At 36.5% G+C, this 19,417-nt stretch overlaps 1 protein-coding gene across 1 annotated transcript; it reads right to left on the bottom strand.

The window, feature by feature from the left end:
- Positions 1-774: 774 nt before the first annotated feature.
- On the bottom strand, positions 775-16,111 carry si:ch211-136a13.1 (HHIP-like protein 1). The gene is made up of 9 exons (XM_042774765.1): positions 15,157-16,111; positions 9,413-10,059; positions 7,774-7,917; positions 5,141-5,469; positions 3,887-4,013; positions 3,379-3,524; positions 3,201-3,282; positions 2,486-2,568; positions 775-1,471 (listed from the first exon to the last, which is right to left on the bottom strand). The coding sequence occupies exons 1-9, from the start codon at positions 15,442-15,444 to the stop codon at positions 813-815; spliced, it is 2,505 nt and encodes an 834-aa protein (XP_042630699.1). The 5' UTR covers positions 15,445-16,111; the 3' UTR covers positions 775-812.
- Between the last annotated feature and the right edge of the window lie 3,306 nt (positions 16,112-19,417).

The raw sequence follows: 19,417 nt of genomic DNA, 5'->3' as shown, positions 1-19,417 counted from the left end.
GTTATATGCTATAAAAATAATAATAATGTTATTTAAGAAATAATGTTTCCGCTGAGATACAACTATTTAAAAATCTGGAGTCTGAGGGTGCCAAAAAAAAATAATAATAATAAAAAAAAAAAAAAATAAATATATATATATATATATATATATATATATTAGATATATATATATATATATATATATATATATATATAAAAATAGAGAAAATCACCTTTAAAGTTGTTCAAATGAAGTTCTTAGCAATGCATATTACTAATCAAAAATTAAGTTTTGATATATTTACAGTAGGCAATTTACAAAGTATATTCATGGTACATGATCTTTACTTAATGTCCTAATGATTTTTGGCATAAAAGAAAAATCTATAATTTTGACCCATACGATGTATTTTTATCTATTGCTCTAAATATACCCCAGAGACTTAAGACTGCTTTTGTGGTGCAGGGTCACATATATGAAGAAGAACAGTTAATGCAGTGTCTCAGTTGTGTGAGATGATCAACAACCCACACCGCAGTGTGAATAGTGCACGATTCAGTGCGAGAATGTTTGATTGATTAGTATTATATGTGAATGCAGTTACTGTAATCATATTTTTGTTCTAGAATAGTAAACTCTTGCCATAGATCTATATATAATTTTTCTGCATTCAAAAATGTAAAAATTCGGATTCTCTTTTGGTTTCGTTAGGGGTATTTCCAGTTTGCATTATTTTATAATTGGTCATGATTTTTTTCTGTCTGTAAACAGCAGATGTATTTTTGGTCTGCATACATGTGGCATCATAACCGACATCGAGTCATTGTCTTTCACTCCACTGCATGCTCATAATGGCCACACACCACCCCTACATCCTCGTCGTGAGAGCAGTTGTTTTTGCCCAGTTTGGCGTGTTTGCAGTGCAGTAGAGTTCGTTCGGTTCCTTCACACTCCACGTCGTCCAGCAGGATTCTGACGCCGATGCCTCCCGCGCCGAGCTCGGCTCTCTTCGCCACCCGCAGAGCCACGGGAAACCCCATCTGCCTGCAGACCACCGCCGCGGCCTGTATGTTAAACATGTCGTCGCACACCGTGCCCCATTCGCGCCGTGCGAAGATCTCCACTCGGCCGCGGTCCTTCTGTCCGTCTGTGCTGACCAGCCTCGCCGTCCCGGCTCGAGGTCGACCCCTCCGGTCCCCTTTCCTCCGGGGTTTGCCTCGGCCTCGCTTGCCCGGTCTGCCGGATTGGGTCTTTGCGGTGGTTTTGGGTGCCGTCGTCCAGAACACGGGTCTGGGGGTGGTCCGGGACGGAGGTCTGGGCCGCGGGGTCGTGTGGAGAGCACGCGGCTGTGGTGTAGACAGCTGGACGGTGGTCGCTGGAGGAACCCGGCGGGTCGTGTGTTGTACTCGTGGTCGTGGGGTCATACTGGGTTTGGTGGGTTTTGGTTTGGGAATGGCAGTTGTTGAGGGCTTTTTGTTAATTACATACTCTGTGAAACAAAAAGATAGTGTCAAAAAAACTGCAAATGCTCTAACAGAGTACCTCAAGACTAGGGCTAAACGATTTAGGGGAAAAATAAAATTCTGAGTGAAATAGTGATTGTGGTTCAAAATGCGATTAAAAAACAACTACAGGTTTGCTGTGCTTGTTTGTCCCAATTCTGCACAATTTGGCCTAAATTTTGTGATTCTACATCAATATGGTTATAAAATAATAAAATGTAATTATTATTAATAATAATTATTATTATTATTATAATTATTATTAATAATAATTATTATTATTATTATATTATTATATATTTAATGTAATTATTATTATTAAATATTATAATAATAATATTATTATTATTATTATCATCACATGTAATATATCACTGAAAAAAATAAATAATAATAGTATATAATAATAATAATAATAATTGTATTATATTATTATTGCTACTATTACTAAACAAAAATATATATAAAAAAAAAAAACTAAAGAAATATTACTATTGTGATATATCACTGAAAAATAAAAATAAGAGTTTTTATGAAAAATAATTTAATAATGATAATTTCATTTGATATACAACAGCAAAATTATAACACTAATATTTATGGCCATCTTAATTTCTCCATTTTCAAATATTATTATTATTGTTATTATTAATATTATTATTATTATTTATTTATTTTATTTTTTTTAAACCATCAAAATTTTATTTTGGTCAAATCTGCAGGGTGTCCTTAAGGCTCCTCGTTTGTTGATAAGCACTTCTCATTATAAGTTTGTACGTTTGCAAAGCGCACGTTAAAGCTGAAAAACACCGGATCGTGAGATGCTCATGTGTACTGTGCTTCACTCTGAAACACGCACCACACATTTATTTAATTAAATGACAGCCTTTGCAGTTTGATAATCGTACTAAACCATATCACAGTGGTTGTATTTTTATTAATCATACAGCCCTACTCAACACACACACACCTCCGATGGGATAAAGGTATGGCTCTCTTACCTTCTTTAGGACTGAAATGAATCAGTTTGCCCTTTATGTTGACTGGAGTGGGCTTGAAGTTACATTTTCCTGGAGGAGCCCTCCTAAAGAGTGAAAAAGCTTTGCAATCAAAAGTACAGACACAAACCTTTACACCCTACAGTGCATAATAGGGTAAACATCACTATTAGTATTGCTCATGTGAGTGAATAAATAACAGGGTTGAAGTTTTCCGCAAACTTTTCCTTTAATATAGCTTCGGAAAAGCTGTCTCACTTTATTTTGGGATATTGTAAGAGGTATTTCGGTATACCATTCAAGCATTCAAAAGTTTGCGGTCAGCAAGAAAAATACAGTAAAAACAGTAAAATTGTGAAATATTATTATAAATTCAAAACAGCTGTTTTCTATGTGTATTTCTGTTAAACTGTAATTTATTTCTGTGATGCGGAGCTGTATTTTCAGCATCATTACTCCAGTCTTCAGTGTCACATGATCTTCAGAAATCATTCTAATATGATTTTCTGCTCAAGAAACATTTCTGATTATTATCAATGTTGAAAACAGTTGTGCTGCACAATATTATTGTGGAAATTGATACTTTAATAAATAGAAAGTTCAAGAACAGCATATATTTTACATAGAAATCTTCTGTAACATTATAAATGCCTTTACTGTCACTTTTGAACAATTTAACGTGCCCTTTCTGAATAAAAGTGTAAATGCGTATGTGTACCTGGAAGGATCCACTATCTTATACACGACTCCTGCTCTGGCCGTGGCGCTGGCCGCTCCGGTCGCAAGGAAGTAGAGCTCTCCTGAAACACAGACGACAGAGATGAGTGTGTTTCACTGAAGATCAATATAAAGACATTTACAAGAAGCAGTCAAACACAGAGCTGCTCTCATGTTACCTGCCTCATCTTCACCAAATGATATGATGTACTTGTAGTAGCTGTTTATTAGTTTAGGGAAACTGCACGTTTTGTCAGCGCCCATACAAATCTCCTTATAGCTCCACTTTCCAGTCTCAGGGTTCTCCTTTAGGGACATTAGTCGCCTGGGATGCATAGAACGAGAGGAGTGTGATTTAATCAGTACGTATAAAGCAGTCATTACGGGAAAGTACTGTAAACATGCAATCATCTTGTGTTGATACACTGAAAAAAAAAATGGTGTAGAAACAATTTTCTCTCAGAAATTGCTAGTAAATTTTACAATTACAAAAACTGCAAGTAATGCATTGAATTCAATGTGAAAATTATAAGCACAAAGACTGAAATAAAACTTACAATAATCTTACAATTATTTACATTTTTTTTTTTTTTCAGTGTATTCTTGTTTATAATTTGTTATACTGGACTAGAATTCATGTAAGTAATTCATCAAGTAAGGTCCATAAAGTAGAGAATACATACGTACCCGCTCATAAAATCCCCAAAGACGTACAGGCCATTAAGATTGGGCATCTGGCAGCCTCTGTAGATGTAGCCGCCGGTGACAGACTTGCCGATTTTATGTGGGTAAGCAAAAATCGGAAGGATATCATCTTTGGAAATTTGTGAAAACAAAAAGTTTAGATGTTCACTCTCATGTACTCTTCAAAACCCACATGAAACAACAGCAGTATGTGAAAACTGGGCCTGGATTCACGAAAGTCTTCTTCCTACTTGTGCATTATTTTCTAGAATGTACATTTTAATGAGAATACAATGAGAGGCTTTGGTGTCGTCTGATTATATTCTAGCCTGCATGAGAGATCGCCTCATCCACTACAACAAATTCAATACTTCAACATTGTTTGAAAGTGCATGAAATGTGTTAACATCTTTAACTGTCAGAAGTTAGCTTGTTATTTGACATGGAGAAATAGAAAACAACAGTAAACAACTCTATACATTTCTGATAAAGGAAAAAGAAACTGTACTCATCATCAGGCCATCCCAGATGTAGATGAGTTTGTTTCTTCATCAGATTCGTAGAAATGTAGCATTGCATGAGTGTCTCAGCAATGGATGCTCTGCAGTGAATGGGTGCCGTCAGAATGAGAGTCCAAACAGCTGATAAAAACATCACAATAATCCACACCACTAAAATACTAAAATTAGGCTTTCTCCAGTGAAAAAGTCATCTGTTCTGAAACAGGAGAGACATTTGCCTCTGTTTACAGTCCAAAACAGCTCTAAACAAATATGTGGAGGATTTTAATGTGAGAGACAACAGAAGATGAAATTATGGACTCATATTATAGACAGAAGCAATGGTTTAAAATTAAAAACATGTTAATGCTGGATTTGTTTCAGCTTTTGTCTTCTCCAGATGTTAACTGATGGACTGGAGTGCTGTGGATTACTTGTGGATTATTGTGATGTTTTTATCAGCTGTTTGGACTCTCATTCTGACGGCACCCATTCACTGCAGAGCATCCATTGCTGAGACACTGACGCAATGCTACATTTCTCCAAACCTGATGAAGAAACAAACTCATCTACATCCTAACTGGCCTAAGGGTGAGTAAATTCTCAGCAGATTTTCCTTTTTAGGAGAACTACTCCCTGAATGAATTAGAACAATATAAGAAGAATGTTGCAATTAATTTTACTCTTCAATCTGGCTCCCGGTCCCCAAATCAAGCTACGCTAAACATAAACAGCCGAATTTGAAAGGCGTGCTCACTGAGTGTCGAGTTGGTGCAGAGTTTTTTGTCGTAACAGGAGAAGCCCTCCTTTGCCCTCCATCCATAGTTCCCTCCTTTTTCGATAAGATCCACTTCCTCATATTTATTCTGCCCGACGTCCCCGCAGAGCATTCTGCCGCGGCCCTGACCGCTGACCGGATCGCCCCTGTCGATGGAGCACCTCCACATGTTCCTCACACCGTAGGCGTAGATCTCTGGCCTCGCATCCCTCTCTCCCACAAAAGGATTGTCTGATGGGATACTGTAGGGGGCGCCATAGTCATTGTTGTCCACATCGATTCGCAGGACCTTGCCTAGGAGAGTGGACCTGTAAAACACCAGTGTTTGTTTTTACACAAAGATGTGGTTTTCTTCATAAATAAATGAGTTGGGGTATTATATAAAAAAAAGTTTGCATGACATTAAAATAATAAAAATAATTTGTCTTTCGGATTGCACTCATAAGACCATAGTTTAAACCTGCCCTGAAAACATTTGCACCATCTGCTTTCTCTCACTCAACCGCATCCTTTCTAACCTCACATCACCCACAATGCCCTGTGTCAATATTCACACTGGCGTGAGTTTGAACGTCTCTGAAGGGCCTCTTTACTCTTTACTCATTTCCCCTCCTGTGCTACTCCAGGCTTAGATCAGTCCTTCATTCAGTCTAATGTATTCTTTTCTGCTTTGTTCTTTAATCTGTTGTTTTTATCTGATTCACACGCTTAAAAGATCTTCTAGAACAACAGAAGCTAACAAATAAACATCTAAACATATTTTGATCTTCATCAAAACACAAAGGCAATTTAATGCAATTATTAGTATTGTTGCTGTTGTTGTTTTCTTTAATAAGTTTGTTATTTTACAGTGAAATTACAACAGTAATATTTCCTATTTTATTATTATTATTATTATTATTATTTAGTCATATTGACACATAATCAAAAACATACAAACAAACACAGAAAACCTAGAGTTTTAAATAAATAAATTATATATATATATATATATATAACGTGTGTGTGTTTATATATATTTTATTTATATATATATATATATATAGATATATATATATATATAATTTGTGTGTGTGTTTATATATATTTTATTAAATGATAAAAAAAAAAAAAAAAATAAAAAATAACAAAATAGGAAATATTACTGTCGTAATTTTACTGTAAAATAATAAACTTGTTAAAGAAAACAACAACAACAACAATAAAATAACAAAGTAAAAAAAAAACAATAATAAAAAATAAAATAAATAAAAATAAAAACTATATAATCATATTTTTAAAAAAAATGAAAATACAATTAAATTGGCAAGGCAGGTTAGCGTTCTCATAACTACACCGTTCTGTAAAGCATCCTGTTTTATTTATGGGCATTCAAAAGTAACTACTGTATGTACTGACAGACATTCAAAGCAACTGGAACTGAGTGCCCATTTAATTTGTAATAAAAAGTTACTGTGATTGCTGATCATGTTTATATAAGGCTGTAAGAAGCACAGAAGACCACGAGTAGCTACTCAATAATGCGATGAGACTGAACCTCCACATTCAACATGTAGTGTCAATATAGCATGCTTCTCTATTCGTCATCGGCAGCAGGACTCCAGGACTTCTGTGGCTCTGACAGCTCTCTCTGTGAGGATGAAAGGCTCGCTGTGCGCTTGTGAAGCTGTGAGTGTAGTATATTCACCAGGCTCTGCCAGCTCCGCTTATGTCACACGGGGAAAGCAGGGCGGCAGAGCCAAGGCTAATATTGTGAGGCTGTGTGTCTGTCTGGCTAAACCTGCATTACTTTACAGAGATCGCCAAACTTCTCAAACTGCCAGAATAATGCAAAAATGACAAAAACATCATTATTCATTGTGAAAGTTATCCATTCAGCTTGCACATTATATTCCATGTCTTTTGAAGCAATATGAGAAATTTTTTGTTGATTTTGGACTATTTTGATGGTACTTTTCTTGTCATACTTGAAGCTTGACAACACCAGAACGGAAAAGAGCAGCCAAATCATTCACAAAAATATATTTATTTGTGTAATACAGAAGAAAGTATAACATAAGGAATTAAAATGACATGAGGGTGTACAGTACTATCCCTTTAAGAGCTGAATTTGCTTCATTATTTTTTTCTGTAGAATGCAGCAAGCAGAGATTTTTGTCCATTTACAGTCAAAATGTTATTTTCAATAACAAATATGTGTATGTATATATATATATATATATATATACATATATATATATATATATATATATATACACACATAATGAGCTGATATAAATACATTCACTGGCTATGGAAGCCCATTTTCAAGACAGAAAATAAATAAATAAAGGTATTGCAACTTTTTATTTACATTTTTTTCCTCACAATTCTGAGGAAAAGAAATTGAACTCAGAATTCAGTGTAAGACTTTTTTCAGAAGTCAGAAGTCAAAATTGTGAGATTAAAAAGTCACAATTACCTTTTTTTATTTTTATTCTGCAGCATTAACAAGTGTAATGTGATTATAAAGCTTGGAAGAGCCAGGACACTTTTTAATATTTCTCCGATTGGATTCGTCTGAAAGAAGAAAGTCAAGGGAGTCAAAATAAAGATAAATAAACATGACTTGCTTGTTTTGCGAATTCCCAAACTTTCCAAAAGGGTCTCCCGCTCTGCCACCGTCTCCTATGAATATGTACAGATATCCGTCCAACCCAAACAGTAATTGACCTCCATTGTGGTTTGATGCAGGCTCTTCAACTTCTAAAATTGTCCTGCGAACCAAAATAAGCATCAGTAGTACTACAGTTTCACAGACTGATAAAAAAGGGTGAAAATCACACATCTAAGAGAAAGTCTTGCATTTAAGAATCTGTTTATTTTGAGCTGCTGAGTAATTAAATAATGCATCATTTCCAGCAGCTTTGAACAGGTTCTCAACTCTGGCCCTCGAGGTCCATTTTCCCTCAGAGCTTTGCTCAAACCTTGATCAAACTCAGCAGCCTGTAATTTTGTAGCTGAAGACTAGAAAGGTAAAATGATGCCTAAAAGATCTGTGTGCACAGGGTAAGTTTGTGCAAGTTACGTGCGGATGCAGTTTATGGTGTGTGGTTCCGCTTTGTTGACTGTGATTGTCACCCAGTGCTGCTCCTAGACTTCTGGGGGCCCTAAGCAGAATGGCGGAGTGGTGTATGAGTGATTATGAATGAATGAATGATACACATTTGTCCGTGTTTCACTCCGTCTCGAATCGCGCTCGCGGAAAGCACTTGAGAAACAGTGTCTCTTCCGCGGCTCGGTACACTTTCAACTCATTTTTTTTAGTCTCGAGCAAGACTAAACAACATTCACATTACATGATTTGAGTAATTTTTACGTAGAAAAGGCGACAACACATCGTATTAAAAGAAATGATCATTCATGTTTTCATAACCCTGGCCTAATTCAAAAACGAAACTAAAATTAAATCATCTTTGAGAGTAAGGGGGCCCCCTGGTGTTTCGGGAGCCCTATGAAGCTTGCGTATATTGCGTATAGGGAGGATCGGCTCTGTTGTCACCACACAAACAAAAATAAAACATGATTTATTAATTTTTTTAAATGGTAGCCTATATAATTTTTTATTATTTTTTTTTTTTTTTTACTATTTTTCTACAAATTATTACCGTAAGTATGTTTTAAATATACATATATATTTTAATATTCTGGTGCTACTTATGTGGTGGTCAAAAATTTTGTTTGCTTGATTAAGGGAATTTTATGAGACTAAAAATATTTATGGAAGGACAATTTAACCTTTTTGAATCATGCATGATTTTGTTTAAACAAAATGTGCTATATTTTATTTCCAAAAAGTTTTTTACCTAAAAAAACTTTTACAAAAAACATTTTAACATTTTAATCAAAGGAAGTGAGGGGAAAAATGTAATGACATATAACAATAGACAGTATATATATATATATATATATATATATATATATATATATATATATATATATATATATATATATATATATATATATATGTATATATATGCATGTGTGTGTGTGTGTGTGTTTTCTTTCTCAAGATAAATGTTTCTTTGATAAAGGTGTCTGATAAATGTAAATAAGTATTTTTTAAAAATGAAACACTCTCAGAGAGAAACTGGGTACCAATATATATGTATAATGTTTTTATTTGTGTCTGTGCAGCTATCTTTAACCATTAAATATTCAGGTCGAGTTGAGTGGAGCATTGCGTGTGAATATCTGATATCTGTCTCTCACCTTTCTGAGGAGTGATCCAGCATATTCATATCCGAGTCGGACACGAGAAACTCACTGATGCGAATCTTCTCCTGCTTCTTCACAGACACCGAGTAGTAAACGTAGGCTTTTTTCACTGTTGTGAAACGAGGGTGCAGGGCGATGCAGAGGAACCCTCGCTCATCTCCGGCCCAAGGTGAGGTCAGAACCGCTCTGGTCAGGTTCAGGAAGGGCCTGTCGATCCGTGAACCGTTGGCCAGGTAAGTCCACACGTAACCCAGCTGCTCCGCCACGAAGAAGCGGTGCGTGCCGTCATTGGCGTGTACCATCGCCACAGGATTGCGAAGCCCGTTCGCCACTTCTTCCAGGCATAACTGAATGCAGCCCTCCGGATCCGCCTTGACGTCTCCCAGGTTGGCGTTGAGCTCGGCGTTGGAGAGGACGTTTGGGTAACAGTACTCAGGATCTTTCAGCTCAAGATATTTGCAGAACTTGCTCCGATCTTCTTCGATAGCATACGTTTGGTTGTTATTGATCAGAAGGCTGAGAGTGTAACGGCAGTGATGCCAGAAATCCTGGCAGTAGTTTCCGCAGAGGCCGGGAAGCTCCCGCATCGGAGTGTTGGCGTCTTCTGCATCGTACAGATGCGCTGCGTAAGGAGAGCATTCCTGAAACAAACAAATCAGAGCATGGACATTTATTCAACAGTGTTATGTGAACTTGAAATGCTCTCTAACTGTTTCTAAGACAGATCAAGATTACTTCAGGACACTGAGGCTAAAGGCCAAAATATACTAAGGTTCATATGCGAGGGTCCGCGTGCAGTGCGCATGAAGCCCAAAGCACAAATCATACTTCTATTTCCAACACACAACGTCTATCAAAACATACCAAACCATAGTCTATAAAAGTATAACTTTAGTTGATAGTGTGCACAAACGCAGGCGGAGAGTATGCTTTGGGTTTCAGCGAAAATTCACCAAACAAGAGTAAATATGACTACAGCTTAAATATGGGATTCTGTCATCAGTTACTCACTCTTAAGTTGTTGCAAACATATATAAATTCTGCTGAACACAGAGGTTTTTGCTGGTAGCCACTGACTTCCTTAGTATGAAAAAAAATTTATATTAAATATGTATATATATATATATATATATATATATATATATATATATATATATATATATATATATATATATATATATATATATTGAAGTCAGGGGGGGTCAGAAACTGTTTGTTTATCAACATTCTTTTGTTTTTGTTTTAATAAAAGAATGTGAAGAAAGAAATTCATACAGGTTTGGAACAACCTGATGCTCATTTTTAATAGTGTATGAGATGCATTTTTAATTGTACTGTACTATATTTTTAAATCAATTAATAGATCCATAAGAACATATTTTATGTCACTGACCCATGAACAAAGACTTGCTCCTAGCATCAATAAACTTTTAAAGGGGTCATATGATGTGATTTTAGTTTTTCATTTCTCTTAGGAGTGTTACAAGCTCTTGGTGCATAAAGAAGATCTGTAAAGTTGCAAAGACTAAAGTCTCAAATCCAAAGAGATATTTTTTATAAAAAGTTAAGACTCTGCCACGCCCCCCTAAAGCGGCTCATTCAAACACGCCCCACATCTCTACGTCACTATGTGGAAATATTTGGGTAATGCTGCCCAAATGTTCACAAAAGAAGGCGTGGTTTCAGTAACCTCAGTTAGTGTTGAAGCAGTCATGTCAGGGAGATGTGTGTGTATCTAGGAGAAAGCAAAATCACTTTATTTGTCCTTCTGAAAGTAGATGCATTTATGAATCTTTAAGATAACCCTAACCCTAACCCTAACGCATTTTAAAGATGACCGTTTCGTGAATCTAGGAGAGGAGGTACTTCTGACTTTACTACGACAAGCTGGCGCTTCTGAATCAGCTACTGTAAGTATGTTTTGTTATTAGTTTAAGTATTTGCTGTTGACTGTTTAAATGTGGAGTTTTGAATGTTGTGTGTGTGTGTGTGTGTGTGTGTGAGAGAGAGAGAGAGAGAGAGAGAGAGAGAGAGAGAGAGAGAGAGAGAGAGAGAGAGAGAGAGAGAGAGAGAGAGAGAGAGACACACAGTGGAGTCAGCTGTCTTAACCGTCCGTGGCTTGTGTACTGCAAACACATACGAGCTTCATCACTGTGTCTGTCACAAGACTCTGTTCCCCTTTCAGGCTTGAACTGATGATAAAACTAAGGACATTAACTGTCTTTACATTTATTTTGAAATATGAAGCTCGTGATTATGGAAAGGGGCGTTACATTTCCGACGAGTGCTTGCAGTGATCGGCCAATCACAATGCACTGGGTCAGCTGGCCAATCAGAGCAGACTGTGCTTGTCAGAAGGAGGGACTTTGTAGAAAATGACATGTTTGAGAGAGGCGGGGCATAGAGGACCTACAATAATGTACAGTAATCTACAATAATGTATTTGAAAAATAATGTTTTTTTTTTTTAACATTAAAGCATGTCAACATATTCTGTTACTGCAAATACATAAAAAATATCTTTAAAAAAGCATCATATGACCCCTTTAAGTTAATCTCAAATAACAAATTCATCTGAAACATATTTGCAGTGTAAGCCTTTCTGACTCTCCTCCTCATAGTCTGGCAAACGTGGCACTCTGCACGTCTTCTCTACAGCCGGGATCCCAGGATTCAATCCAGCAGCTGCTGAGGATCGTTTGAGCTATAAATACAGTAACTCTTGGACATTTTGGACTAACCAAGCCCTCATTAAGTCTTAACCACAACACCACACCCATCAGAGGACCGAGCCAGCCTTGGCAAAGATACTGCCAGCTCGGGACTGGAAGATATCCGAGATTACTATAATGGCATTAAACAAATTATGGACCTGGAAGTGGCTTGGATCAATGGGCTAACTCGCTCATAAAACATAAAAGGCATTGTAATATGGCCAAAATGTGAATGAATAATGTTTCAATGCTCTCTAATGATGTTTGACTGCAATTCAAACTAAATATAGACCTTTTAAGGGGGGTTACGTGGTATAAAGAAGTCCAGCATTTCATAAACAACACACAATGTTATGTAATATCCTGTTAGCATAGAGGGAAATCCTTGCAGAAAGGGCTGAAATGAGTTGGACTGGGTGTCTATGTAAAGGAAACTTTTGAGTCTACAACATTTGGCTTTAGTTTTCAGGCTTAATAAAACACTGAAGGTCACGGGTCAAGATTTCTGAGGGCATGGGTCAAAATATTACTCTCAAATGTCTAACAAAAGACTTATTTTTCTTATTTTTCTTCATGGATATCATATAAGGTGAGTTGATATCTTACACTGAGTGTGTTTAAATTACTGTTTCACATGCAAGATTATAGTAAACACTTGTGTTGAACAATGCTGGGAAAAGCACCAATTCCCATGCGCTCTTTTCTTCAGATGTGCTGTATATTTTTGTCCTCCATACCTTCTGATCCCATTGTGAGTTCTTGTCCAGCCACTGTTCTTCTGCATTTGTCCCTCGTATAATTTTGTTTATATGGTTCTGTAATTATGAGACTCTGTAGGAGATTACAATCTCTGTTGTTAACAAACTCCTCATGGGTTTTGTTCAACAGATGGTCCCTGCAGGGCTTCGCTCATCCGCACATTTGCTCCACTCTACTGGGCCTCAAATCCCATAAGCTTATATGTCTGTGCCCATCGCTCATTAGGCAATTATGAGTTTACAGATTTAAAGCATGTCTCTGATGAGTCATTATTTTAACCGCTTTAATAGGAAATGCCTCTTGAAACCACATTTCTACCACTTCTGTCTGGTTTTGGTTCTCAGGAACCACAAAACAAACTAAGAGGGCAGGCAAAGGTTTGACCAAAACTGTGGCATAGCTGGGAATATGATCATATATTCATCATTTTGAAAAATGTTGTTTTTGTTAATGCAATAACATGAGCAATAATGCATATTTATATTTTATAAAACACACAGTGGTGGCATTACGTTCCTGAACAAATCATAATTGTTGCACAAATCGATTGAATGACTCACTCATAAGACAGTCACCTGTTGCAATCAGCAATTAATCAGTGATTTTGAATGAACTGGTTGAGTGAATGATTCAGTGAATGCATTTTTTGGTCTTTAAGCAACACACAGTAGTTTAGATACAGTACATTCCTGAATGAATCAGAACTGTTGAATGAATCGGCTGAGTGAACAATTCAATGACTCTCTCATAGAGACAGTCACCTGTTTCGATCCAGAAAGAATGCATATTTTTGAATGAATCAGTTGGGAGTGAATAATTCAGTGATTCACTTTTAATCCTAAATAAATCAGCATATTAAATGCTGAATGGTTGAATGATTCAGTGACTCTAAAGACAACCACTTGTCGCCATCTACTGGTGAAAGTCTATAAAGCACAAACACAGGAAAGGTTCCAGTGCTGCTGAAATTAGTATCAGCTCTCTAGGAATGATTCAGATTCATTATGAATATTTAGTAGCCTATCCTCTACTCTTGCTCTTTCTTTCTCTCTTTCTTAAGTATCTTTGCTGTCCTGACCTTTCCACGGGAATATGATATGCCTAGTTAGAGAGGAAGCATATATTTTGCTTTTCTGCAGGTTGGAGAACACAAGCAGCTCCCTGTATCTAGGATAAATGTTCCAGCAAAGACAATCATTGAGCTCAGCTTCACAACTAATAATCAAATAAATCAGGTGTTCCCTTCACCAACCGCAATCCCCCTGCAATCTCAAAACCATATGCTATATTATCATTGTTTAATCCCGGCAGCCTCGAAGTTGCAATGATGAATCTAGTAGGTGATTATAATTTGGATGCTAGTTTTGGTTGGCCCCAAAAAGGAATTGAATGGTTTTGTGTAATAGTTTGTTCCAGTACACCAAAAATCAGATAAACATTTTTTAAAGGTTTATTTTTAAGACTGAAGAGTACAATTCACACTAAATCACCATAGCTAGTAATATCTTGCATTTAAACTGAAGTCATCATCACTAAAATAGCTCATTACAAATTCAGAAGTCATCCAACCTTCTAAAAGCATAGCCAAAACAAAAATGACGTAACCTCCTCTGTAAACACGAATGAATGAGGTCTGTTACAAAAGCTCATCATTTACTAACAAAACTGAATAATTAAGTTAATATAAATATCAAATATTTAATTCATAATATTTTATTTAATAATATAATTAATATAATTAAATAATCATTAAATATAATAGAATATAATAGAACTTATTGGGCTAAAGTTATAGGGACAGTTCACCCAAAAATGAAAACTCTCATAATTTTCTCACCCTCAAGTTGTTCCAAATGCACATGAATTTCTTTTGTTAAACACAAAATAAAATATTTTGAAGAATGTTGACGGTAGCCATCGACTTCCATAGTATCTTTAGAGTATTTCATACGGAAGTGACCACTGGTTTGGTCACCAACATTCATCAAAATATAATCTTTTGTGCTCAACAGAACATTCATACCAACTTGAGGGTGAGTAAACCTGCATATACAACACATGCAATGTAAGACACATCCACCAGGATGAATGCAAAATAAATGAACATAAAAGATAACAAGGAGCGGACAGCAGATATAGACCTATTAGGTGAACTGTGCCTTTAAAATAAATATAATTCAACAGCCCTCTCCATTGATTTAAGTGCATTTCTATAGAGAAATGCTTAAAGTAGCAAAAGAAAAACAAATCCTGACCCGAGACTCACCTGGCAAAGAATGCTGCGGATGTACTTCCCACAGGCCATGAACCCAGTCTGATCGAAGTAGTCCATGATCTGATAGAAGCGCTGGGATATTTGGTTATCCCTGTCTATGTCACAGCATCCGAATTTGGCATATTCTTTGCAGAAGAGCAGGGGCTCCGGAGGCTGGAACGGAGGCTTGTAGTCCAGGCACTGTGGGTGGGCATTGCCCTGCTGAGAGATCAGGAGGACCACCAGAAACACACTCTGAGAGAGAACGCAATGAGCTCTCCACGCTGTCATTCCTCTCATCGCACAGCAGAAAGCTCAGACGTGTCTGCGTACAAAGGTGGCTTGTGCTGAGTTTGAGAAATACCAATGGTGTGCAGTTTCTGCGGTGGCCGGTGGTCTGTCTCCCGCAAACATGTGTGAACACACTCACAGACACACACTGCTCTGACAAGTGGCTCTAGGGCAGAGAAGCAGCTACACAAGGCCCACTCATTCAGCAGCCATGCCACACACACACATGCATGCTTTACACACACGCTTCTCTATTCCCTCCCTTTTTCCACCCCGTCTCCTCCTCTGCGTTTCCCTCGCTTTCTCTCATTCTTTGGCAGATGCATTCCTTCTTCTTGCGGCTGGCCTGCATCACACACTCGCAGCCTCCCTCTTTCTCTCGCAGAGCCTTTCATTTCGCCAGCTTTTGTCTGTGATTGTCCAGTGCATGTTAATCTTGAATGGCTGTGTGAATCTTCAGCAAAACTTCTCAACCTCCCATTATGTTGTCAAGACTGTGTCAGTCTTGGTGTTAAAATACATTTATAGTATGATGTAACATTGCTTTCTGTGTGTGGTGGCTGCTGGGGTTTGTCTACTGATTGTATGGCTCTTTTCCAAACACTAGTGGGCTGTTTTGCTCTTGTCTGATCTGATGCTGCATCCTAACACTAAACTGGAGCTCAGTGACCTAATGATCTATTTGGAAAGGCTTACATACCTTGTTTTGTACTTAAAGAGAGAAACGTTCATGACTGTTTCTTAACACTTTTAAAGAATGCATAATAATGCCAAATTAAATGTTTATCTTTAAAGTACATTTTAATTCAATATAAATTACATTACATTATTGGATTGAGTGGTGCAGATGGTAGTGCAATTGCCAACAACAATGAAAAATAAATACGTAAGTAAATGAATAAATAAATATAAATATAAATAAATTCCTGCACTGGTTACAATGTATGTTGTTATGTATATTTAGCATGTATTTATTTTTAAATATACATACATTTTCCATATGGATTTTACTTTTCATCATTGATTGAAATATATTTCCATATGTCTCTGTCTTCATCTGCTGTCTTGGAATTTATTTATTTATTTAGTCAGCTCTGTTGATGATCTCTGCTCTCTGATTTTCTCTCTGTCTGCTCTATACGTTACTCAGATGAAATCCGAATGTGTGTCAGTCTCATCTGTTTTTGATTCCCATGTCAGACAGCCATGAGGAGCATCTGTTCTCTCACGTAAGTGCAGATCATGAGCTCGAGCTTCTTCACTGCATCAGCCGCGGTTACATAAATCACAAAATCTCAAAAAGAAGAACTGCAACAAAAACTGCTGAAGGCTGAATTCTGGTGTAGGATAAATGTCTGTTTGGTTTAATTGTTTTGGGGGTTTTGTATGGCTCTTGATCTGACTAAAACAGAATTGAAAACAAGCTCTTGAAGTTAATCTGTGACATCCTTGAAAAGCCGGATTCCGGTCTGGAGAAATCAGATAATATGATGCCTTGTTTTGTGCTGTTGATGTTCAGAGTTTTTATAAACCCAGATTCACTTTTGTTATTAGCCTTATCTCCTCTGTCTGCACTGAATGTGATAATAGATTTGCCTTTTGGAAAGTAAACTTCAATCCTTGCATGCTTATGTAACTAATAAAATATTTTTTTTTTTCTTGTAATCTTAACAAGAGCTCCAGTTGCTTTGAATGTTTTTGCCAAAGACTGCCTGCCAAAGGCTTAATAAACTTGAACTCTTGCTACAAGTGCATAACAAAGTTTGATCCATGTCCCACAGTGCCTGAGAGAAGCAAAAGAGGCCTTTTTTTGTATATGGTGAGCGATTCGTGGGAGGAAGTCCAGTAAACCGAACCTGGTGATTCAGCACCACACCATGCGGAGACCTTCTGGGAAACTACGTCTTATGGCTAACTTAACGACTGCATGCTGTCAACGTGACCAACACTCCTAAATGCAGCAGATAGAGAAGATGAACGTGGCAATGAGAGTTTGTTTTGGCCTACACTTAAAGAGCAGCATTTCTTAAAAGAACATCCTGAATAATAAGATGACTTTTGGGAGCTTCTCAGCTTCACATTTGTGTCCTTAAATCTGAAGGATGATCATTGTCCTGTCATGAAAAGCTTCTTTGAATCCATTTCAAATGGGTTTCTCTGATGCCGTTCTTGTGATTTAATGCCTGTATTTGGATACTGTAATTAGACATAGGAAAAATGACATTTATACTGAATAAGCAACAATGCACAACTTTTGAGAAAATGAGACTACAAATAAAACAACATTGTAAATGTGTTGTCACATTTACTGTTTTACATGCATTCTAAATTATAAAAATCTTAAAGACATCTTCTAAACGTCTATTTGACATCTGATAGAAAATGTCCTAGACATACTGCAGATGAGCAAAAAAACAAAAAAAAAAGATTAAAACATACACATCCAAAAAGAAACCTCCATGACATACTATTCCCGTCATTTTATAACTTTTTTTTTTAACTTTTTGATGGTAGACATTGATTTGCATCAAATAAATCAGAATCACCAAGGACCGCGGTATCAGCAAAAAATCTTCTTTGCCATTCTACTGAAGAAAAACATCTTGGATGGCCTGAGAGTGAGTAAATTAACAGCAAATTTCATTTTTGGGGTGAACTATCCCTTTAAATGTTCCAGCGTGTTTGTTGCAGACAGGAGGACGGCGTCGAACTGCACTGGTTATCATAGAGATAGCCTGATGTGAGACAGACCTTACTAGGCAAATGCTTTTAAAAGTCTGTTGAGTCACTGTCTCTGTTATGACGAGAAGTTCAGATGGGCCTTGAGGAGGGTGAATAAACAGAAAAGTGAGGTATGAGGCTGGAGATAAAAGGGTTTTGAGAGGTCAGGATGACACAACGGCAACGAGTAAAGAATCCCTGCTGTTAGTTCAGCAAATAGTATCTGTTACTCAGTTCATTCCAGAAAGAATCTTTATGCACCTTTTTTCATACAAGAATGAAAAGTCAATAAAAGACAATAAACTAAATACTAAAGTATGAATGTTTGTTACTGATTTTGCAATTTATGTTATGCTTACAACAATTTCTGAAAATATGTTTTCTGTAACTTGAATCCTACTTACTATACTGTTTGTGACTTTTTTTATTTCATTGTTAAAACAAATTTAAATAGATATAACTGGGTAAATATTATTTACCCATAATCTTACTATAAAAACCAAAAAAAAAAAAATAAAAAAAAATAAAAAAAAAAAATAAATAACAAAAAAAAAACTAAATTTAAAAAAATAAACTGACTAAACAATTACATATCATACCTTTAATCCTACATTTTTTAAATAATATATTGTTTGTCAAGATTACTTTTACAAGATTACAAGAATTTCGCTGTTAAAACATGCATAATGGAAATGTAAATAAATAACAATTAGCAGAATAAAAATTACAATTGACAAACTAAATGTCCAAACTTTTACTGATTTTGCATGTTATGTCATGTTTACTCTGCACACACACACACACACACACACACACACACACACACACACACACACAAAGTATATAGTTTGTCAAGATTGTTTATGGAAATTGGGTAAATAATGTTATACTGATTGTTTTAACTGTTAACCTGTTTTGAAAATGATAAAGAACATCGGAGATTATTATAATCCTCACAAATTGTGTTTAATTAGAAATGGCCTCCAGCTCTACATTTAGTCGTGGTGTGGAAAAACAGACGCGGTCGAACACGCTCTGAAGCAGTTCTGTGATTACAGACAGCAGAAATGACTGCAGTTTAACTGCACTGCATCCTTCTGTTGATCCTTTACCAGATGACAACCGGCCCAGCATTTTAATGAAACTGGACAAATTGTGATGATTTGTCTTCGAATGCATTTGGCTGGCTATAGCATGGTCCAGTTGGCTCCTGCTGGTTTAGTACAAAACTACAGAATCACGGTTACCTTCTGGGTTGAAC

The sequence above is a fragment of the Cyprinus carpio genome, chromosome A18, assembly GCF_018340385.1.
Source record: "Cyprinus carpio isolate SPL01 chromosome A18, ASM1834038v1, whole genome shotgun sequence".
NCBI classification, from domain to species: Eukaryota; Metazoa; Chordata; class Actinopteri; order Cypriniformes; family Cyprinidae; genus Cyprinus; species Cyprinus carpio.
This window is presented reverse-complemented; position numbering and strand designations above follow the sequence as displayed.

Excerpts from the sequence above, each read along its gene's own strand:
- si:ch211-136a13.1 (XM_042774765.1), bottom strand. The coding sequence starts at position 15,444 with ATGAGAGGAATGACAGCGTGGAGAGCTCATTGCGTTCTCTCTCAGAGT. Across the intron at positions 5,470-7,773 it reads TTTGGGAATTCGCAAAACAA|GTCCACTCTCCTAGGCAAGG; the intron begins GCAAGTCATGTT and ends GGTGTTTTACAG. Across the intron at positions 3,283-3,378 it reads ATTTGGTGAAGATGAGGCAG|GAGAGCTCTACTTCCTTGCG; the intron begins GTAACATGAGAG and ends TCTGTGTTTCAG.